Here is a 24,002-nt window from a genome sequence, read left to right as displayed (position 1 = left end):
CCAAGAACCACTCAGTGCCTGGCTGAATCTTACCACACCTTTAACCAATGATTTGAGAGCGTGCCATTGTAGCAGTTGAGCTAGACGCCATCTTTAACATGTAGTCTTTGCTGGGTGAAAAAAAAACACAAGCACTGTTGCAGCTTGAGAAAACCAAAGGTTTAGTAAGGATCGGGTCTGGTTACACCCAGAAAGCGTAGATATAAAGTTTATGAAAACAAAACAAATGCAAAATGCAAAGCTCCCAAAAAACACAAACCACCATTCCTCGACTTACAAAACGTGCAACTCACTCTCTCACAGAGTTTTAAACCTGAAAAAAGGTTACTGCTCAGTGTTCAGGATTTCTGTAGATACGATACGACATATACGGCATCTGATATCCAACAGAGTGGTGTTTGACACTAATTGTATGACCTGATTTTGTAAATTGAGGAGCGGTTGTTGGTGTCAGTCTCACGACTTCATGTATTCACAACAAGCCTCCAACGTTTTCCTGGTAAAATGCAGAAACAGCTGAGCATATTTGGGTTGGTAACATTCACGGTGATAGACGAGACAGTGAGTAATATCCAACAATGGAGTCACAGCAAAATGCGCTACAGGTAATCTTTGTAATGCGACAACACTCTGCCTTCAATATCTGTTCAATATCACATTTTTCAGGATGGTTTTATGTCAAATAATAGCTGCTGAGCTCACAATAGACTGCTACCCTTTTAATTTGGTTTTAAATCAACACTTTATCATTAATTTTTCCTTTGAGACACAGAATATCAATAATTCTCTTCTCTTCAACGATCCCTGTAAGCCATTTACAAAGTGCTCAAATAATTAACCCTTCTATCTTATCTCCTCTGCTACAACCTCTCTTCTCTTTCTCACTCCATCAGACTGTTTTCTGAGTCTTGTATCGTCTGCCCTCTTCACCTCAATTTCTTTTATTCCCTTTTTTTTTCCTTTCTTGCATTTATCTCTCTCACCTGTTCTGGTTCTATTATCTCTCCTCCTCCTTCTGTCCACCCCTGTGCTGCACCAATACCACATTTACCTCTCCTCTCTCTTTAGTTGTCCATGGAGGACACTACTTCCATTCTGCCTCGTCTCAAGAGGAAGCCCACCAACACCTATGGGATCGGTGCCCTGGCTAAGTCCTCTCTGTCAGGTGTGTCAGGTGTGTGTCTGTGCTGCTAGATGGTAAAACAGCCCCCATGTTGCCTCCACATGCTCCACGGTGGATCAAGAGTGAAGTTGTTGTTGAGCTCTGGCAGGGGCTGCATCTCCTTTCCCTGCTGTGCAAAAGATAATTTTTGGTTTCTTCTTGCGTGTTATTCAGATGATTGGTTGGTGACACATTAGTGCAGCAGCCAAATGATCAGTGTGTGGTTTGGTTTAATGGGAATCACCAGTATAAATGAGGCTAAATGGACTGTGTAATCTCTTGTCATTTTTCTCTTCTAATTGGTAATTACTTTGACTTAACTTTAAATCTTTGTGTTGCCCTTTATTTAAGGCAACCAAACCATTCATTCCTCTTTGCAGAGTGGGTTTTTTTTTTCCCTTCTGCAAACTTTTCTCAGAGGGTGATAAAGCGGTGGCAGCCACACTGGTTTAGACAGAAGGTGCAGGCTGACCTTTCAGTTATAATAAACTACAAAATAGAAAGAGTAGTCTGGAAATAAAATCTGGAAAAGCTCTGCCCATGCAATTTGACAACAAATGCAAAAATGCAGTGAAAAGAGTCGTTTGACTGATCAAAGAACTTCTGAACAGTAAATAATTTCTTACGTCCTAATACAGTGTAGACAACCCCTCCTGAACCATCAGTGGTAGTTAGCATATGCCCCCATCAACCTGTGATTATTAAAGCTTTTTGTAAACAACACCAACACCAAAGAAGAACAGTTGGCTTACTATCCAAAATCCAAATAACTATAATATTTGAGCGCATTTAGATTTGGTCAGTCTTCCTTTTAAGGATGTCTCCCTGTGAACATGTCAACGGCACAGCTTAATTTTGGGATTGCTTGATGGAAGTCACGCTCTGACCGTCTGCATGTGTGCATCTGCAGTTTTACCACAGACCTCAAACACACAGACCAAGCATCAACCCGGCTTCCATGTTAAGGGTCCAAACATCAAATATCAGTAGATGAGCTCATGATGTCCAAGCTCCTCAAAAATCGTCCATCAAGTTAGAAAAAACAGAAGCGTGCTCATCAACCGGGATCAGAGTTATCCTGAAAAGTTCTAAGACGATTAGCATCAAACAACCAAAAACTGTGGTACATCCCATTTCCTGCCCATTCATGGTTCAGAAAGGAGTGTTTTCATTACATTGACGTAATGAAAACCTGCCCCACGTGTCTGATGTGTTTCCATCTTAACCAAAATTCAGTTCAATTTACTTTCATTTTTTCATATATAGCAACAATAGTCATGTAAAGTGCTTTATATTGTAAGATAAATATCCTCAGATGTTATAGAAAGAACCCCAAGGTAAGAACCACTTGTGAGGGTGGTCAGAGCAAGACTTTCAAGGAGATCTCTAAAAATTATTAGCAGTGCTGGCAGCAGTCCATAGATGCACCCGGAGAAGACCTTGAAAGGGATATGGGCCAAATGGAAATCAGGTAGTTTTTAACCTTTAATGGGAAGAAGGAACATTTTTCATGGCACCTCGGTAGCCTGTGAACAAAGGAGTTTAGGAGGACTTCAGGGTGAAGAAGTTGTGCTTTCATTAGACCGAATATGAAAAACACAAGAGCCTCACAAACTGAAACCACAGAACTTACAGTTACACATCTTACATGTCAAATGCTCTTTGTTAAGTTGAACCTTGGTTTAACATAACAAACGGACATGTTTTTACCTCCAGGGCAGCCTCTGAGATCTGTTTGCTTGATAAAATCTCCACTCTGCTTCTTCCATCACTTGGTTTCTGCACTGCTTGCAGGCCAAAGAATCATCTGACACCCTCGAAGAAAACATGTTTAATTATCTTTTCAAATTGCCATAAACAGCAATGGACTTTGTAAATGAAACTCTGACTTAACAAACAACTTCACTCTAGAGCAGGCGAAGGAGGAGGAGGAGCTTGGAACCAACATGGCCGCCCCTGTGGGTGCCCCTTCCTATATCACTCCCTACTTTCCTCTCTCTTCCACTGATATCAACAGCAGACGTCAATGACGGGACACATTTCAGAGTCATTGATGGAAATTCAATCAGATCTTTGATTTCAAAGAAACTAAAGTAAGTAAGAATACTTACTTTAATTACTTACTGAAGCATCTCCACAGGTGTGTTGGGAAATGTAGTGTATTTGTACCGTGGCAGTGCTGCTGCTGGTGGTGGTGTTGGTGGTGTGGCCCAATATTTGTGACTCTGTTGTGCAGTGTCGTGACTACAAGTGGCCGGTGCCTCTTTCGTGCTCTCTCTTGCTCTGTGCTTCAAACTGTAGTGCTCTTTTTTGTCTGAGTGCAGCATCTCAGAGTGTTTATGTAAAAAATGTATTTTCTGTTGTGTCTGGTGCACTTTAAATACATCTGCAGCTATCTTTTAACAGTGTATAGTGTTATATCTTTGAGCCTTTGAATAGCCAAGACCCCAACACCCTCCCTCATCCTTCATCCCCATTCTTTCCACCTATTTCCATCCCCAATTAGGCTCTGCAGGGACTGTTTGATTTTCAAATGAGATTGGCTGGCTTTGTCTAAGAGGAAAAGTGTTTCTATTTTTAGCCCAGCCTGTTACTTGCCCCATGGACCGGGGGAGCAATTTCCAAAGCTCGCTCTTTGTTTATTCATGCCTGCTGGATTTTAATTTAATTTTTTAATCGATCAGTGTCTCCGTACCCATTTGAGTCAGTGAATATGTCCCCAGTTTGGAGCCTATATTTGCATCTTAATTGGACAGAGATTTGCCGGTGGACACTTCTCCCTGTTCTGTTTACACCGAGGGACTATTTCTTCTGCCTCTCTTCGGCTCCGTAAAACATTTTTAATCACGTAAATTCTAATGAACCTCATTCATTCTGTTTACAAGAAGATGAGCAATTCTTGTAATTATTAATGTGGGTTCGTCAGCATTTCACTCGACATCCTTTGTTCTTTGTTAAAATGAGCAAAATTTAACAAGCACATGGGCAACCACGATGACCTCTGACCTCATCATTCCTGCCAATCACCTGACCAAAGATTAAGCATGGTTTGCTGTGCATACAAACGAAGATTCAGCAGTGAATAAAGATGATAGAGAGTTATATGATACAAAAATGTATATTTATTTTTATGCTAGGGCTAATAGCTAATAAACCATCTTGCAATTATTAATTTTAAAATATTTTCAATTTGTGTCACATTGATATGCTGGCTTCTCCCATATTATCAGTCAAGTTACAACGTATTTGTGGAGTTATGGCTTTTAAGAGCCATGTTTCAGTTTTACAAAAGACAAATAAAAAAAAATGGAAAAAAATATTAGTGTTTTAGGATCTGTGAGGGCACACAGCTCTGGTTCAAATCTTCTGCTTAGATCCTGGCTGCACTGGCCTGTAGACTGGTCAGTGATTGCTTCTTCTTTTGGCTGATCCCCTCACCATGGCAACCACAGGTTGAAAAATGTGTATAACCTGAACGGTTGGTGAGTGGTTGCTAGAAGTTTCTCCACCACACTGAGTGTCTACACTCAACTTTTTGACCAGTATGAGTACACATCTGGGTCTCCGTGGGGAGTACTCACATGCCAAACAAAGTCTCATACTGAATCAAACATCTTGTACTATCGCAGCACGTATCATTATTATCTTAAACAATTTGTCTCACTATAGAAGCCGAGGAGTGACTGTCACGCTCGTTGTGGTGATTAGTACTGGGGTAATAACCGAGGTGACACATTTAAAACGAGTTGACTGCTGACAGCTGATATCCTCAGGTCCACACACAGAAAATCAAAGGCAGCAGTGGTTTAAAGGTCAGAGTTTAATGTGGTCCACAGAGAGATAAATATTAGCATGTTCCTCTTGAGGAAGGCTTATTATAATAACAAAAAGACCCGTGCAGACTAAATGCTTCTGAAACATGGCCGGTGTGACTAGAAGCTGTCCAAAGGACTGAATATTACTGCAGTCAGCAGAGCTTCTTTGGAAATAATGAAACACCAGTTCACCCACAAATACATCCATGCTCATTCTGATGATCCTAGCATACTACTGAATGCGTTTTTATAGATTAATGAAATTAAATAGGTGCCATGTTGTTGTCATAAAATCACGTTCAATCACAAATTCATTTATTACTGAGCTAACATTTCCTATCATCATCTCAAGTGTTAAACAGACCCTCACATTTCTCATTATCATTCTACTCCTACCCCCACCCCAACCCCCACATGAGCCTCAGATGGAGGTGTAGTCAACTGCAGGGGCCAGAAGTAGTTTTGACAGAGTTTTTGTGTGTGTGTGTGTGTGTGTGGTGTGTGTTGTACGTGTGTGTTGCTGGTCTGCCCCTCCTGCCGCCCTCATACCTCCTGTAGGTGTGACTCGCTCCATGAAGGACAAGGTGACCAAGCCCACCGCCATGGCCCAGGGTCGAGTGGCCCACATGATAGAGTGGCAGAGCTGGGGCAAACCATCTGCGGGGCCGCTAGGGGGAGCGGGCCATACCAACCTTCAGAGGGAAAAGGAGAGGAGGATGGAGAACGACGCTTACAGTGACCTTAGCGATGGCGAGAAGGAGGCTCGCTTTGCTGCAGGTGAGGACACACCTGAGTGCTGAATTTGCAAATATGCTACACTAATGCTTCAGTCGCATTGAGGAAACTTGTGCAATGATTTTGCAATCTTGTCGCCTTTGAAATGGTTGGTCCACAGACGGACAGCGGGTCTGTGATTACTCGCAATCAGTATGTTATCAGTTTGTGATTAAATGGAGTCAAGCTTGCAATCTATTTATGATAATATTGAAAATGATTAATTAGTGCATCCATCCATTCTCTTCCATTTATCCTGTTCAGGGTCGTGGGGGGGCTGGAGACTATCCCAGGTGACTTAGGGCGAGAGGCAGGATACACCCTGGACAGGTTGCCAGGCTGTCGCAGGGCTAACACATAGAGACAGACAACCATTTGCACTCACATTCACACCTGTGAACATGCAAACTCCACACAGAAAACCCAGCCTGATGGTGGAAATGAACTCGGGACCTTCTTGCTGTGAGGAAAGGAGGAGCTTAGAAATCTTGCTTTTGTTAGAAATATACCCAGAATACAACCACGAGGACAAACAGCTGAGTTGAGTCCTATATTGCAAAAAGCTGCATCGTAGATGAGTTTTGCTCAGCGCAGACTGAGTTGCTGAAGTGCCTGCGTTTGCAAATCATCACTAATCTTTCTGAAAGAAACTGCAGTGAGTCCAAGTCAGACCACCGTTGTCTGGTGACAACCTCTGCAACTACCTTGCACTTGTGACGTGCAACCAGAGGTTGATAGTGTTGCTCAATAACTGGATGACTTCTTGGTTGTCTGTTGCATGAGCAGGTTGTCATTATGTATATAAGACTAAAGGTAGACTTTTTAGTAAACATAAATAACAAATGGCAAATTGTTTAAAAAAAAAAAAGTCAGTAAACAGGATATAAAGAGTCTGGAAAGTGAAGCCAACTTGCATCCTTTCCAATTTTTTCAGAGACCATAACTGTGCGTCCATATTTTATTCACAATCAATCTATCCTACAAATTTGTTCATCTCATGCTGATTAATGGCTAGAATTACATGAATACAAAAGATTTAATAAACTTATAACAAATACTTGGCAGTCACTTTCAGAACATTGCAGCTATTTATTAAAACAAAACGAAGTCTGAAATGTTATTAGACGACCTTGTGTTGTTTCAGAAAATGAAACATTGATCAGATTTTTAGGTAATATTTAGCTGAGCTGCCGCTGGTAATTGATGACTGCAGCACTTTCAGAGAAAAAACAGGGTGATGCACTTTCTTTGAAAATGAGTCTAATAAACCCTCAGTATTCTCCTCCAATCCAACACAAACCTGCTGTTTATCCATATTAATGACTGTTGTTGTATCATTAATTAACATGTGTATGTGGTACCAGAGCAGGGACTGGGATTTGCTTCACGTTCATGATGTTTTAGCGAGTCGGGGGATTTTTTCATTCTTGCTACATGCATTGTTTATCTCCATCTTCAGGTATCATGCAACAGTTTGCAATTTCTGAGGCGACTCTGTTTGGTTGGAACTCGATGGACGGGGAGAGCATGGGAGCCGGCTCCAACCAGGGCAGCGTCGCCCACCTGAGTGAGGTCAACCAGGAGAGCATCACCAGCAGAGGTCAGTGCATCACCAGCCGGCCCATTTGGTGACTCGGTTTAGCGTTTGTTTTGTCCCACTGTTCGGTCGCTGTGAGCCACAGCAGAGTGACCAGTTAAGTCTTAGATGTCAAGCCCGGTCCTTGTAAATTATGTGCTATGGTGCTACATTTGGTGCCATCAACACAATAGAGATTAATTATGTTGATGACACAATATGTGGAACTACTGAGAGGATCTAAGAGTTAAATGTGAGACAGAGATTTGTGATAAATTAACTCACTGTGTCTAAAACCTGAACGCTGTTAAAGTAAAACACGGACTCACTTTGTGCAAGAGATTCAAACAGGTCTCAAACTCACGTCTTTGGACCACACAGTGAACTCCGGGTTTTACTCCAATGTGAGTTGTAAAAAAAAAAAAGAGTCCTGTCAGTTTGTCTCCAAAGCAGGGGTAAAGGACTTTTGGAGGGCAGGCTCACAGCTGCACATGTCTGCCTTTCACTCTGACCGGGCACTTACTCAATAACTTCCAAATGACAAATTCAGATGACAGCCTGCCAGTGCTGAAATACCAGAGCACATTCTGTTAGGGCTTCATGTCTGTAGCCCAAAAGAGCTGCGTGCATCAAAGGCAGAAACAGACTGGATGAAAGTTGAGACGATTTAAATTTTGCACAAGGTTTTATTAAAGAAAAATGTTGGCAAACTCATATCCTGATTTGAGCCTCGGGTGATAAGATATTTGTTTCAAACACATTCTGGCCTCACAGGAATGGCTGTGTATCCTCATAAAAATCAAAGCAAAACAAGAAATACTCCCATATTTTTCTTCCCATTCTAAGATAAAGTAAAACTAATGTGTACGCTTTAACATTTACCTGCATACAGAGTAACACTGTAAACTCTCTGTGCAGGTAAATGTTTGTTCTGACTGGTGTTTAGTAAAGCAGAGCACTGTCCAAGCCCTGAGGGAGCCTGTAGGTTAGCACAAGGACTTAGCCCCGCTCTCATTAACACCACCATATGGGCTCTGCTCAGTGCTTTATCTAGCATGCAACATCAACATACACACACGTGCAAGGGATACACACACAACAACGGTTACACAGCTACTTCATATCCACATTAGGACTGAGGGCATGTTTCTCCTCCACAGCGCTGCATCCCTCCATGGCTCTGCTCTGTAGATAAGCTAATCATACTGCTATTAAAGTTATTACCATATGTTTCTTTTGGCTGAGGTCAGGTTTAACCCTGTTTTATATCAGCCTAGATAAACACTAATGGCTGAGGTGTAATATTAGATCTTCTGATTTAGATTTAGTTCATTAGAAAGGAAATAGTATCCATAAGAGATCACAACAAGGTTTGCAATTAAAAACAGCGTGGTTCTGATATTGCTGCGGAGTTATCAAAAGTATTTTTTCGTGCTTTGTTTGTCACAAAGTGAAGAGAAACAGTCATCTGTTGATTTCCATCATATGTTTAAGAAGAACATTTCATTGTTTACCTTTACAGTACAGTTTGGGTGAATTTTGACCAAATGTATCTGCAACAAATTCTGAACTACAGATCTTTTTCTCCTGACTGACTTTAATAAATGGATGATTAATCATTAATAAATGTTTCAGAGTGCAGGGAGAGTAATTATTAGGTTTTAAAATAAAACCAGACCCAGTATATCTAAGACATGAAAACATAACAGCCAAAATTATAATATGATTATTAATTATAATGATTATATTTTATTGAAAGTGAAAGAAGGAAGAACATTCTGGAACTGTTAGGATTTATTATATAACCACTTATAACCATAACAGCTTTTAAACACATCCACACAAAAAAATCCTCATAACTACAGTTTGTAATCATGGATAATAATTAAGCTGTAATTAGCACTCAGAGCACGCTGCTTGCTTATTGCAACTTTCTCTGTGCATTCAAAGCTATGGTAGAAACGCCAGCTCAGGTGCTTTAATCTCAGTTTAATGTCAGTTAGCTCAGAGAAATGACAGATCTGAATTTGTTTGTTTTTTATTCTAAAATAATGTAATTTAGGGTATTTTTAATTTTTGTGGCTTTCAAATCTCAGAATAGGTAACATTTTATCCAAAAAGTATGCAACAGTTAATAGTTTGGTAAAACCTCTGAATCTAAACTGATTGAAGTTTCCATATTAATCCAACTCCTAAACTTTTGCAAACTAAAAAGACAAATTACAGAACGTTCCAGCTCCGCTCCTCCAGCTACGTCTTGATTTTTCTCTGCCCATGACTTGGTTTACCCCTGCCTCTCCACCCTAGCAGCGTCTTCTCTGTCTGTGTTTTCCTCTACAACGCCTACCATCTGTCTGTGCTTCCCTGTACAGACCAGGTGCTCCATCACTCCTCTGCGGATGTCTGGCCTCACACCTACGTCTCGCAGGGCCTGTACTGCCTGTCGTCTTCTGACGCCTGGGACCCAATCACCAGCCAGCCCTCGGGCGTGGCATCGCCTGCTGCAGGCTCCTACATCATGGCTGCCGGTGATGATTTATCATCCTCTCTTACAGGCTTTAAGCACCAGACTGTGTCACTGAGCACTGCACACTGGGTGTCTTGTGGTTGTTGCAGGTGGCAGCAATGGAGCAGGAGGCACACCTGGTGAGGGGTACGAGGGGACAGTAGGAAGTTACATTCAGCAGCACCAGGTTCAACTCGCCCTGCAGCAGCAGAGTCAACTCCAACATCTCCAACAGCTTCATCACTACCAGCAGCAACAGTTTCTGCAGTACCAACAACAGCAGCAGGTCTGTGAAAGTGATTTTTATAAAGCCTTGCACTGTTTTTCATATAAACACAGCGGCAGATGCATCAGACATGTCGGCACCAGGGATAAATTTCTATCAAAGAAATGGATGTATCCACTGTTTATTCACCAACTGGTTTCTGCATTGCTGATTGAGGCCTGAAGCTTAGTGTTAGGATCATCACCAGCTTGGGTTTCTGAAAATAGATTTAACAAAGGTGTGGGACAGACAAAAACAACAAACAGAGGATATTTAATGCTCATACGGTAATAACTCGTAAATCACAAGTTAGCCACGTCTTTGCTTGTACCCTAGTTTATAACATAACAAAATAATTACATGTTATATTAAATAAGATTTAAAAGTAGTAATTCATAACATAAACCCACCCAAAAAACATCTACTGAGGTCACACATGAAGCAACAAGACGTTTTCCCAAAGACTTATTTACAGACAGACTTAGAGAGGTCGCCCCCTGGTGGCCATTAGAAAGGCTGTAGGTTCTGATTACTTTTCAGACCTAGAGGCTGAATTTGTCCTTTGTGTATACTTATATCAAACTCTTTTTACATCATGGGGCACGTACACCCCACTTACATCTTAAGTGGGCCGAACCAAATCATTCTTTTCTGTCTGTGTAAGGATCTTTAACTACACATTCAATCCATTTGATATAAGAAAGATAGAAGAAGAAGTGAAAGAAGTGAATTATAGTGAGGACAAATAAACAAATGTGGAAAATTATAGAAAGGGTTATGGCCTTTACTTAGACTCTCCTACAGTCACAATTAAATTAGTAATTCATAATTAATGAATCAAAATAAAAAATATAATAATTATTATAATTTCTATAATATAGAAATTTCTGTTATATTTTACTTGTTACTTTGGTGTAGTAAAAAAGGCCATGGGGGAGGTCTTTATCAGAAGGTGAAGCTGTAAAACTGATAAAAAATACAGCCCTCCTTATTATAATACCCTCCTTTACATTTTCCAAAGATGTCCAGTGGGCTGGATTTAAGCCTGGTTCTGGTCCCCGGGCCTTATGTTGGACACCTCTGCTTTAGGGGAAAAAGTCCATGATGGCTGAACTTTAACTTTCTCAACATGAAGGAAAGGTTTCCACCTTGTTTGGTGAGATTTTGCAGTGTTGATGGCAGCAGCTTCTTAAAATGGAAAACACAAATACCACTCAGCAGATTCAAAGCACCTTCACAGATAACTGTTACACTAACACAGTCCAGTATAAATCATGCATGCACACAGCCTTAGGTCTGCTGTCCTATTAAATCTATACACCACATGTTTCTGCTCCCACAACATGTGCGCTTGCTGACCTTGTTTAAGTTTCTTATGGGTTCATTTTGTGCAGACAGTTTGAATATTGTTGAAATCAGCTGCTGACTTTCAGCTCTCAGTCTGCTGGAAGGTTTTCTGCAAACGAAGTGAGTCACGGTGAACTGTGACACCCCGAGACTTTGTTGGCTGCTCTTGCATTGGGTGCATTCTCAGAGCTCATTAAATAACTGCGAGTTATGAAATACATACTTGAAAAGGTCAGGGACTGTGTCTTAGAAAAGGTGTACTGATCCGAGACCACAATGGAAATGAGCTTGTTAGCTTTACCGTGTGTATTATATGCCTTCCCCGGAGAAGGAGACTATTGAACGTGTTACATTTAGAATAAAATCTTCCAGTCAAGGCATTTCCGCACCGTTCCCTGCAGCAACCTCATAATTTAGAGAGATTTTAAAAGTAGAAGCCAAACTAGAAGAGAGTGGAAAAAAAAAATACTAGAGTATGTGTCCTCCACCTCCTGCAAAAGCCCTTGGGATAAATGTTGGAAGAAAAAAGCGGCCTCGTCTTTTGTTTGGCGATATGTGCGCGTTACAGCACTACGCCGTCCATTATTCAAATGTCAGGAGCAGTTGGTTGTGGGTGTTTTTAGATTCCTAGTGGGAGGCAATTTTATTGTTCCTGAGAAAAACAAAAGTTTAAAAAATAAGCGGCCACAAGCCAAGAGATTGTTGATCGGGGTTACATATTAACGGCCAAATCCTGAATATTCTGTTTTTATTCTTGCTTCCCTTTACAGTCTATGGAGCACAGGCTACACAGTGCCTCCCATTCACTCCAAGCCACGCCCAATAGCACCATCCACAGCCTCGGTCCACCCACTCACCCTCGGCTAGCTGACCTGTGGGGAGCAGCACAGGTTGAGGCACATCAGGTAGGCGCTCGCCTGCTGAATCCAAATGCTCGGATTACAGAGCTTGCAGACTCGATGGTGGTTTAATATGTTCTGACAGAGCGGCTATGACAGTTTGCAAGGACACAAGGGTGCGTGACTATATATGCAGTTGCAAGGATAGGACTCTGTCTCCTGTCACTATTACAGAGTGACTGAGACAATGCAGTCATCATAGCCGTGACAGCATGTCTAGTTTCTGCTGGAAGCTACGGTTTATGATGTTTGGTCTCGATTAAAGATAAAGGTTGAATGCTGATATATTTTTGTGTTTTCTCTGCTAATTCTTTGTTTTATGAATCTGGCTTTGTTTATATCAGCAGGCCTATTTAGCACACATCTGTAGAGCAGTGAAAGATGAACTGCCAGGAAAGTCTGCAAGGTAGGAGACAGGCTGGAGGTCTGCATGGAGCACTCAGCATGACTGCCTGAAGTGGATTTGATGAGTTTTGAAAGAGATGTGTAAATCAGCCTGGTCGTCAGAGTGGCATGCCACAAGGTCCGCAAGTTTCAGCGTTTGGAATCGGCATCTGTATCTGTTGCACCCAGCTAAAGTGTATGTTCTTTTGCTCTGACCACCTGCAGATGAAAACCATGCTGGTCGGGCCATCTCCTGTTCGTCTTCTGTTTTATTTGTCTTTTTATTTTACCTGTTATCAGGGACTTCTGGAGCCCAAGTGAAGGACGGATGTCAGTTTAAATTACGTGTGAAAATGCCACTAACCTGTTGAATCCCTTTCCAGTTTAAATTCCGTTCAACAAGCGCTTCAGTCAAATTTAACTGGTTGCAGGTGGAGATCGTTGGACACTTGAATGCACAGATGGCTGACATGGTCGGAGGCGTGGTGGAGACGGTCGGAGAAGAGCCAGAGCCTGAGTCTGAAGACTTCCCTGAACAGCGTGAAGAGGAAGAGGAGGAGCTAACAAAGGTGAGTTAGAAACAATACACTGTACTAAAAATGCTGAAGAATCAGGAAAACGTTATTATTAAAAACTGCCGCTTGGGTGTAAAGGTAAGTCAATCCCATTTTAAAACAGTAATATTGTACATAAAAGAGCAGCCCATACCTTTTTTTAATATTTGTGGTCATGGTGGAGTACTAGGTTATCAACTAGTTAACAAGCTGCAGTCTTAAACTGCGTGTTGCATCACACAGACACACCTACCAGCCGCCTGGAAACAAAGCAGCCAAGCTTTGACAATCTCCAAGAGACAATTTATTAAAAAAAAGATAACCCAGCTGTTTCAAACAGGAAAGTATCCATGGAGACCAAAACTGTGTTTTACATTTTTATGCTAAAAAGCTGAATATTTAATATGGAAACCTATGGGGATTGAGTCAAGTGGCCATGTGATGAACTGCAGTTTTGTCAAATTTCCATTGACTCCTGTGCACAATAAAAAATCATAAACAGTTTTGGTCTCCATAACCAGTTTCATCTTTCATAACTATTATTATTATTTCAGATTATCCGAGTCACCGAACTGAACTTCTTGACCATGTTTGTTGTGTTTTTTTATTAATGAAATTATATGACAATTTTATTGCTTGCACAGTTCAGCATGAAAAGTGACTGTTTTAGAAATCTGTGCTGTAGTTTTGGTGAGTGAAAGTCAAATCTTTTGCTTATAAATATTTATAACTAAGCACTTGACTAATTATAACCACCCATGGTTCCAAAACTTCATGATGCCTAAATGAAGCCTGCGTAATGCCACTTGACAAACCCTTGGGTGAAGGGATGGTGGCATCTTAACCGGGCAAGCTCTATTGGTTCTACTGCCCCAAATCAGACACATGACTAACATTTTAGAGAGCACAATTATTTCAAAAATTGGCTCTTATCTGTAAGAACAACATGTAAGCACCTTACAAGAATGAATAACAGAGCTTCACTCACCTGCGATACAGAACAAATGTCCTTAAAAATCTCTACTTCCTGCCTTCACAGGTAGAAGAGGTAACATTAACTTTGGAGCCAGAGCCGTGCTCTTTGACGCCCTCCCCGCTGAGGGAAGATGCCCCTTCGACCAGAGGTTCAAGCCCAGGACTACCAGCACAGACCACCGAACCCGTCGCAGAGAGGATACCCTTTGACGTCACGCCCTGCGTCGTCCAGTCATTGGAAGAGAAAGATGAAGAGGCAGACGAGGGCTCCATTGTTGTTGTTGCAACCAACTGAGTCATTTGGACGAAACACTGTCAAAAACTGGAAATTAATACTTCAATAATCAGTCAAGCTATTATCCCAACCCCTCCCTCTCCCAAATATTTACCTACTTTGAGGCTGAGGAAATGCGACTTTTTTTTCGATGAGAATGTGGGATGTAATGTACACTATGGCCAAGGAGACACCCCTACCACCAGTCTAGTATGGGAAATCTGGAATATCACATATATGAGGCTAATTAACTTTAATTTAAGGCAGAAGAGAGACTTGAATTCAGTGACTGCTGAAACAAGCTGTTTGAGAATAAAGATGTATTCAATAAACAGTTTGGACTGACTGGAACAAAGAACCAGGACTGAAAGCCAAACTGGCAACAGAGGGATGGGGGAAAATTAAAAGAAAGGATAAGAAGAAAAAAGTTAAGGGCCTATTTATAAATTCAGCGCAATACAACAAACATGGGCACAATCAGGGTTTGCAAATAATTCAGAGTGGCTGTTTCAAGATGCTTTCAGCATCAGAAGTAGGCTTTTGTATGCAAAAATAAACACCCCTTCAAGGCCAGAAATACCTGGTCAGAGAGCAGTTTGATTGGCTAATTAATGTGTTTAGGTTTGACTGACGGCTGAGATGTCTTGATGAGGTAAAGACGGCGTAATCTAGAACTCATGGCAACCTGAGGCATGCACTTGGAGTTATTTGCAAACACTTGCTCTGGACACAACCAAAAGAACGTGCATGCTTTTTAACAGTGAACTAGCCCTAACAGTATAACACAGTAATACAAAGTAATAATATATCAAATTGCTTTTTATAATAAAAGGGAAAAAATCAAATAAACCGATATGTATTTGTATGAATGTAACACTGTATGTATGTTTGTATGAATGTAGCTTTGTTTGTGTGTAAAATATATATTCTGGGAAACAAATTCCTCTCTGTGCTGTTCTGTGCCAAAAACGTTTTTTCTCCTGTGATGCCTTCATTAAGATAATGTGTTACCTCTTTGCCTTAATGAGCAACTTTCTAAACAGGGGAGAGCTGTCAAGGTTTATGCAGGACACGAAGGCAGACATGATGGAAAAGTGAGCCATTTATCGGCTGCTTACCCAACGCATGAAAGGCAATTAACCACAAAATGAGACATGAGGAGGATCAAACACGAGAACACCAAGAGAACCAAACACACAAACATCCAACTCAAACTAGGAGCTGACGCTTAACACAGATGAAGAATTCAAAACTAACGCTAGAGCAGCAACCATCTAATCAGGAATCAGGAAGCCACGAAAACAGACTTCAAATTAAAAAAAGGTCAAAATAAAGCTCAACACACTGGAGTAACAATGAATGCATGAACCCAAACTAGAAGAGGACATTACTAGAAAACCCTGAAGTAAAAACAGACTCTGGAATATCACAAGGAATCAACTCACTGTCAAATAAATAATCACTAACTGAAATACAAGCTCTCAGAATCTCCTTTGAGAGTCTGTCGTTTGACTGTGGGCGCTGCACTCTAGAGCTAAACATTGTTGAAACATTTGAATTATGTCTTAGTTTTTAGTTTCATTTTATGGCTTTTATTGTAGTAAAACACCTTCCTATAACGCTTCCTTTAACTGCCATTTATTGTATCTACCAGTAATGCAGTTACATTTGATTACCACAACCACAGTTACACTTGTAAAGTTATCATGTAGAAAGTATTTTTGATGATTCAATAGGGACTCCTTTATTTTTGCCATGTGCAGGAATTTATATTTGGCCAGAGTTACTAGGCGGGACAAATAAAAGTGACGTCTCGGTGATCATAAGGGATGTTTGCAGGTGATCCATTAGGAAGTGAGAGTGAACGAGCACAAGCTTTACGCATGTGTTTCTCTCCAGAAGCAGCAAATGAAGTAATGTGGGAGCAGGAGGGGAAGGTGAATTGATATGTTCTAGTATAAGGGCTGTCTTTGGACTGTGTATAAGTCTGTGTATAACAGCCGGGCTATAGGATGTGTAGAGGAATAACACGGTGCAGAAATTACCCCATGATCCCGACTAATCCAGGAATTAATAAATTACTCCTTTTGTTCCATGTGCGTTAAATACAGACATTTTTTTCCCTGCATGCCATGTGATGTTGCAGCTATTCAAAGTCAGAGAAAAGAATCTGACTCAGCTACCTGAGGGCAATAAACAAACCTCTTTTTACAAAATCCCCATTAAATTCAGTGATGGCTACACAACATATGCCAAGACTCAACTCAACAATTCAACTCTGAGTCACATTATTAGCCGTATTTTGCCAGACTTCTCTATAAGTTATGTAATAGATCTAATACTAGAGAGGCATACAGAGCAAAATGCATAAATGTGATTTGTGCTGAATAAAGATGCACAAAAGCTTTTGTGCTTTCTGCGGTTTTCTTTATTTGCAATTCACAAGACACTAAAACTTGAAACACTGCAAAATGCTTTGCTCACTTTAAAAATTAACTCGTCTACAGCCCCGTGCATTAGGCCATCCCAAAAAACGTGTTTCCAACATCTGCCTCTATCACTCCAACTGAACTCTTAGCAGCACCTATCACACCCACATCTGGCACATCCATCCATCCATCCATTCGCTTCTGCTCATCCTTTTCAGGGTCGCGGGGGGCGCTGGAGCCTATCCCAGCTGTCATAGGGCGAGAGGCGGGGTACACCCTGGACAGGTCTGTCGCAGGGCCAACACACAGGGACAGACAACCATTCGCACTCACTTTCACTCACACATTCACACATAGTGGCAATTTGGATTATCCAATTAACCTATCCCCACAAGCTGCATGTCTTTGGACGGTGGGAGGAAGCCGGAGTACCCGGAGAGAACCCACGCAAACACGGGGAGAACATGCAAACTCCACACAGAAAGACCCCGGCCTGATGGTGGAATTGAACTCAGGACCTTCTTGCTGTACGGCAACAGTGCTAACCACCGTGCCACCATGCTGCCCCACATCTGGCACAAAATAAGAAAATAAGTGCCTGTTTGCCATTAAATAATATTACAAAAATCAAATGTATCTAACTTCATTGAATTCTCGCCTCTGAAATATTTGTGCTCTTATAAATACATATGCAATAAGGTCACCTGCAAAAATCTGTGTCTATGCCTTTTCGTCTCAAACTTGGCACTGCATCGTCTTTATACCTGTAACAAACATGTAATTACAGGTGTTTAACAGCAGCTTTTAAAGACAGTTTTACATTAATGCAAAGCATTTGATTTTTTTGGCCCTACTGGGGAGATATAGCAGCAAGATCGCCAGTACAAAAAAGAATAGGCATCAGGTTGGGTTAGGAATGTGTTACAAAGTAAGGTAGTTTAAATAGGTTGTCTTAAATGAGCTTTTATATGAGCCCATTATATATTAAGCAAGTCAGAGAAAGCAAAGGCCTGAATACTTGAATATCTTGCTGTGTTTCAAGCAGCAGTGTGCAGTTTCTTCACTGACCTGTGGCAGCGTTCTTGTCGCCAGCAGTTCCATAAAAACACTTCAGCTGCTCTGATCACAATCAACAGCCTCCTTCATGTGAGGACTCCATTATCGTTGGGAGGTAGAAGAGTGTCCTTGTATGTTCAAGTCCTTTTATCATTTTAAGCTTTTTGGGAGCCGTTCTGAGGGTTTAATTTCACAACAGATGAATCATCAGCTCATGATGAATCTTAAATGTTACTTGAGAAACCTAGCAAACTGAATTCATTCAGTGTTTGTACAAATGTACTGTTTATAAGATTGGGGAAACCTGCAGTCAGCTGAGACTGAGGAAGTCAGTTGGATGAATGAGGAAACGTTTCTCCCACTGAAAATGTCCAGATGAACAGAATCAATGTTTTAGGATTTACTTACCTGGATGATTGAGCGTGCATCAAGACATTACCTGAGAAACATTGGTCAGCACGGTGGTTAGCACAGTTGCCTCACAGCGTGAAGGTCCAGAGTTTGATTCCCCCACAGCCGGGGTGTTTGTGTGTGGGGTTTGCATGTTCCCTCTGGCTTCCTCCCACAGTCCAAAGACATTTAGTTAGTCGGGATTAGATTAAATTATTAATTTATATTGCTTATAGGTGTGGATGTGATGTGAGTGCGAATGGTTGTTGGGGCGGGTCAGCATGAAAGAGACAAAATGTATTTTATAAATGATGCTGAGTTTTTGGAAGGATTTATTTCAATCCTTTTCCCCTCTTGCATTGACCTCATCTTTATTTCAAAACCCCCCAAAGAGGAACAACCTCCTCTGCCTCCATGGACCAGCTGCCACTGATAAAATCAATGCAAATCAATGTAATTATGCGTTATTTTTTCACATCGTCTCTTTGAGACAGAGCTACTGAGAACGATTCAGTCTTACCCTCCTGTGATTAAGACCCTGATGCCCCTAATTGCTCTGATAATCATCTGTCCTCTGTTTGTCCTCTTTGAGATCTCATCCTGTAAATCGTTCTAGCGCCCAAAACGCCAAATGATTGCACGCTCGAAAGGGTGTCACCTGACTGACAAAGAAACGAGGGCCACAAGGTTATTAAAGCTATGAAACCTAATATAGAGTTTTTGTCAGATTTAACTGCACGAGGTGTCCGTCGTGCTGAATAATTACTCGGTCTTTCAAAATAATTTCTGCACAGTCCACGCCACCCAGAAAAGGTTTCTTCTAAAATGAGTCAGGCATCTTCCAAAGAAGACTAATTGAAAGCCTAAAAAATTCTTTCAAAGTCACGTATCAAAGTGACACTTACTCTTTGCAAATAACACGAGATAAAAAGCAATTAAAGTAGAAAAATAAAATCCTGTCATCTTGTCAGAATAAAGTAAAGTTTAATAATTTAGCTGCAAGCAGCGATGGTGCCGGGCAGAGGTCGCATTCGACTTTCTCGTCTGTCATGGTGACAGACAAGGTCGTAAAGATCCCGTCGTAGCGTAATTTTACCTGTCATTTCAACTTTTTAATGATAACAAGACACTTAAAAACAACTCCATCACAAAGAGTAATTCACAGAAAGGATTTCATTTTATGCAGACATGGAAATAAAACAATGATGAAACAGACGGCAGTCACTTCACTACACTGGATCCTGTAATTACTAGCACCACAGCCTGTCTGCCAATCTATCGATGCTTTAGATAAGCTACAACTGCTAGCTGGCCACTTTATTAAGTACACCTTGCTAGAACCAAGGTGGCCCCACTTTTGCCTTCAGACCTTTCTTAGCAACAAGCCTGACCTGGATAAATAAACCAAATTCAAACACAGTAAAGCATTCAAATAAAACTTTATTTAGCTAAGTTGTTCACAGTTTATAAAGTTGAAGATAATGACTAAAACAGAAATAAATACTACATTAACCACAACCACAAATAAACACTGAGACCTGCACCGATGTCCCTCCACACCCAAGAAACAGACATAAAGAAATGTTTTGTCAAATCTGAAGGTTTAAAGACTTTTAAGGCAACACCTGAGAAACTGATACCAGGAGTTAATAAGAAGACCGTATAAGAGAGAGAGATGAAGGAGAAATGGAGAAACGGTGCATGGATGCAATGGCTGAGGTTCCCACCTTTGTTCATGACGGGGAGAAAATCTGGTCATTTAGAGACCATTTATTTTACATGTTTGGTTATGAAGTCCCATTATGTGTTGTGTTTGACATTAGCAAACAATCTCAACAAACAGATAAAGATTTCTGCAGATGAATCTGTAGGTAACAGACGCATGTAGTCGAGTGCTTCTAGCAATCATGTTCGAGTTAGATTTGTTTCTTTTTTAGCTTTTTAGTCATTTGTTTAAAAATAAACTATACTAAAGTAATGTATTCATAAAATCTTAGCTTGGATATCCCCTGCTATATACCTGAGGGTCCACATTTCCACTTAGGCTTAGTCAACAGACAATAGTGCTGTCAAAAAAATAACCAAAGATCATGTTCAAAAACTCCACACGAAGCCAAACCATTTGACTATCACGTCACACCTCTTACCCCATCAAACATCCCCACCCTCTCCTCTCTTGACCTGAAGCATCGAGATGTTTTACCAACTGTAAAAATAAGACAGATATAACCACCAGACGAGTGTTGTGATCTAACTCTTTTCCTCTTCACTCTAAGTCATCCCCTTTTCTTCTCTTGCAGCAGCAGCAGAGTGTCTGCAGTCTGTGTGAGAGGTGAGCATGACTGTGACACACAGTATGTGGTACTGTGGGAGGACAGTGCTGTGTTATCCCTCCAGCAGACCTGGTGGAAGCCCACCGATACATACTGCCTGATTCTTCTTTATTTTTTAATACCCTGATGCTGACAGACCACGGACACTGAGATTGTGATTTTCACCCAACTCCAAACTTCACAGCTCAAAGCCTCTTTTTGCAAAGCGTTTGGTTTTTGTTCCTGCTGTTGTGTTGAAACCACAAAACAGTTGAAGAATTGCATTTCTGACGTGGAGGTACCAGATGCTGCTTGTATTAAGCAGGCCTGTTTTCAGTTGTATGTGATTAACTGAAGCTTATATATGAACCAGACACCTGAACCATCTACAGAGGCAGCTGCCTAGAAGGCAAAAGCTCAGGAAGACATTAAGGTTAAATAGTCATTAAATTTCTTGACTTTTATTCTTTGAAAATGTTACATGAGCAGCTTTGCTTCTTATAATAACCATCACAACAGCTTTAAAAAAGAAGCTATTTTTAGCATCTTTAACAGCATTAACTGGGAAACGTTTCTCTGGCAACACATCTGTACATGTCTCCTTCCCTGTCAGAGAACCTTGGCTATCATCATATTAGAATGAGCTTCTGAGCTTCAGTAGATTTTTCTGATAATCCCATTTAGAATTATTAAAGTGATTAGGGTTAAATCTGCAAGGCTTCCTTTTTGAGGAGAAAAGGAGAATCTTGAGGATCTGCACGGCGAGGTTTTGCTGTCGTCAGCCGCCTCCAGCCGCACCATCTATCAACTTAACTGTGATGAGATGAGCTCCGAGGCTGCATCCACAAGGTCGCCGCACAATTTGGAGGTCGTTGTGGGGCTTTGGCCAATCTTCCACAGTGGACTGAGCAGCTCCATTAGTTTTCTGCTACCCACACGGTTCGTTGCCAGTTAAAATAAATCAATACCCTCTGCTCTCATCTGATAAAATCCTACCTTTTTTAAGACTTAAGCGATTGGCTAACACAGGACAACTGTGCGGCAGTTCACCGGGTTCACCTCTTGTTTGGGAAGCAAAGCTTTTGATTGATTATTCGGATTCAGCTGAGCAGAGAGCGTTACAGTCAAAATAACCCCACAGAACATACAGTAAAGTGTGTGGTGTTGGAAACAGCTGTGACAGAGGCACAGTTAATCAATCGCAGTCTGGATTCAGACAGTAGAAATGGTAGCAGTGTTTTATCAATCTACTCCTCAGTAATGTCCATCCATCCATTTTATTAACCGCTTCTCCAGTTTAGGTTAGTTGAAGGGCTGGAGCCTATGGACAGTTACCAGTTCATCACAGGGCCATTCAACATGTCTAGCAGCTGAACAGGTGGGTTATTTGACCTTAACCAGTGATATTACTGGATCTCCGAAATAAGTTTAAGAGTGCTAAAACCGTCATTATCAAATATTCAAAAAGAGCATATCACAGTTAGATACCTGACTTTGTGGACTTGGCAGCATCTACAATTTAACCCATGAAAATCAAAGTGTGAAACAACAAGAGAAAGAAAATGAGCAGAAATTAAAACAAAACGAGCAAACGTTACAGACGTACAGAGCTTCAGAGCTTACGCGTGGCAATCAGAGCGCTCAACGAATCCGCCCACAAAAAGAAAACAACATACGCGACTTTAATTTGGTTGATTTCAGCTTCGATGTCGCCTCACTTTACATCTCTGGACACACATCCACTGTTTGCTTGTTTTTAGATCGCCGTGTGGAGCTCCTGTTTTATTACAGCAAAAATTATAATCACGGTCATTTTGGTCAATGTTATATTCTCGATTATTAACCAGAGTTATTCTTTAAAATAATAAGCATCTTACATTTAACTTTTTTCACTTGGAGAGGTCTCTGTGCATGTGTGAGTGAGTGTGTATTCATATCTTTGTGGGGACCAAAAATTGCAAGTTTACAATACTTGTGGGAACCAAAATCCAGGTCCCCACAAGAACAACTAGGGGGTGTTTGTGACCATAAAGCTCGTCTCACAAGGGAAGCAAACTATCCCCACAGGCCTGCTGTAACTGGATGTTACTGCAGGGTGCTGGTGCAGACAAAGAGAAGCCTCAGCCATGCTTTACTGGTAAAGGGAGCATTTGATTTAAACTGAAGAAAAAATAGACCTCTGTATAAAAATGAACAGGTCGTTATCACCAGTGATGATCCTTATGTTAAAGTTGGGTCATTGTGACAGAGAAGGGGATGAGCGCTCTTCACATGCATTTTGAAATTACAAACGTGTATGTGCAGTCGTACCACAGCTTCCAGGGGGCTTTCCAGACGGAGCACAGGCACACTGGAGGTTCAGAAGTGCACAGTGACCTGATCTTGTAGGAAAGATCAGCCATATTTAAGTCAGTGTTTGTTTTTTTCTTTTGTGGGCGGAGACCACGAACTTTCTAATCGCACCTGATACAAAGGAACTAGATGAATATTGCAGTTTAAGGTGTTTTTTGCACCAAACAGGTGATGGTCTGTGAAACCAGTGTGTGGAAGCTGTACCAGTAACATAAAAAGAGGTAAATGGAAGTACAAAGACCGGAGAAATGTATTAAGAACAGAAGAAATAAACTCAAACTATTATAAAAGTTTTCCATTATAAAAAAAAAAGCATCACTCTTGTGTAAGCTAAACCATAGGCTCATCATCGCTGTCTTCCTCTTCCTCAAAGAGTCTCTGTAGGGTGGAGAGGCGGATGGAGGAGAGAGGAGGAGAGGGAGGAGGAGTGGAGGAAGAGGGGACTGGGGGAGGAGTAGAAGAAGGAGGGAGGGTGAGGTTGCTGTTGCAGCTGCAGCTCCTGCTGGCCGAGCTGCAGGCCACCGTGCTGCTGCCGCTCCCCGAAGCGCTACTGGTGCTTTCCTCCACCTCCCTCGGCACACCCTCGATCAACACCTCTGTTTCATTCTCATGGCTGTGATGGTGGTGGTGTTGAGAGGGGGAGGGGGGAGAGAGGGGAGGAGCCTGAGCAACAATTTCAGGTGAGGGAGGAGAGGAAGGGGCGTTGGGAGATGGAGGTGGAGGTTTAGAGACCGAGTTGTGGTTGCTGATATCACGAAAACTGGCCAGAGGAGGGCGGAGCCGGACACCAGAGCGTGTGGAGCCCTCGATGGCCTTTTGGAGCTGGAGGAGGAAGAAGAAGAAGAGAAAAAGGAAGAGAAAGAAGAAGAAGAGAAAGAAGAAGAAGAGAAAAAGGAAGAGAAAGAAGAAGAAGAGAAAGAGAAAGAGGAAGA

At 41.4% G+C, this 24,002-nt stretch overlaps 2 protein-coding genes across 8 annotated transcripts in view; one reads left to right on the top strand and one right to left on the bottom strand.

Moving 5' to 3' along the window:
- The window catches only part of LOC309698115 (uncharacterized protein), a 75,441-nt gene extending 59,381 nt beyond the window's left edge, over positions 1-16,060 (top strand). For 2 of the 6 annotated variants that reach the window (XM_082520423.1, XM_082520421.1), the window contains 8 exons: positions 1,069-1,174; positions 5,536-5,754; positions 7,211-7,351; positions 9,700-9,855; positions 9,944-10,119; positions 12,216-12,350; positions 13,160-13,297; positions 14,322-16,059. In XM_082520423.1, coding sequence (XP_082376549.1) covers positions 1,069-1,174; positions 5,536-5,754; positions 7,211-7,351; positions 9,700-9,855; positions 9,944-10,119; positions 12,216-12,350; positions 13,160-13,297; positions 14,322-14,552 — 1,302 coding nt within the window. In that variant the 3' untranslated portion in view covers positions 14,553-16,059. Of the gene's footprint in view, positions 1-1,068; positions 1,175-3,125; positions 3,256-5,535; positions 5,755-7,210; positions 7,352-9,699; positions 9,856-9,943; positions 10,120-12,215; positions 12,351-13,159; positions 13,298-14,321 lie in introns of those variants that run through there. The other 4 variants (XM_082520422.1, XM_082520424.1, XM_082520426.1 and 1 more) reach the window with 4 other exon arrangements.
- Positions 16,061-19,828: 3,768 nt separating this feature from the next.
- clcn1a (chloride channel, voltage-sensitive 1a) overlaps positions 19,829-24,002 on the bottom strand; it is a 57,456-nt gene continuing 53,282 nt past the window's right edge. For both annotated transcript variants that reach the window (XM_082520407.1, XM_082520406.1), the window contains exon 23: positions 19,829-23,892. In XM_082520407.1, the coding sequence (XP_082376533.1) occupies positions 23,401-23,892 (492 nt within the window). In that variant the 3' untranslated portion in view covers positions 19,829-23,400. The remainder of the gene's footprint in view (positions 23,893-24,002) is intronic.

The sequence above is a fragment of the Aulonocara stuartgranti genome (assembly GCF_965226115.1).
Source record: "Aulonocara stuartgranti genome assembly, chromosome: 22".
NCBI lineage: Eukaryota > Metazoa > Chordata > Actinopteri > Cichliformes > Cichlidae > Aulonocara > Aulonocara stuartgranti.
The sequence above is the reverse complement of the archived record's forward strand: the minus strand, read 5'-3'. Positions and strand labels throughout refer to the sequence as shown.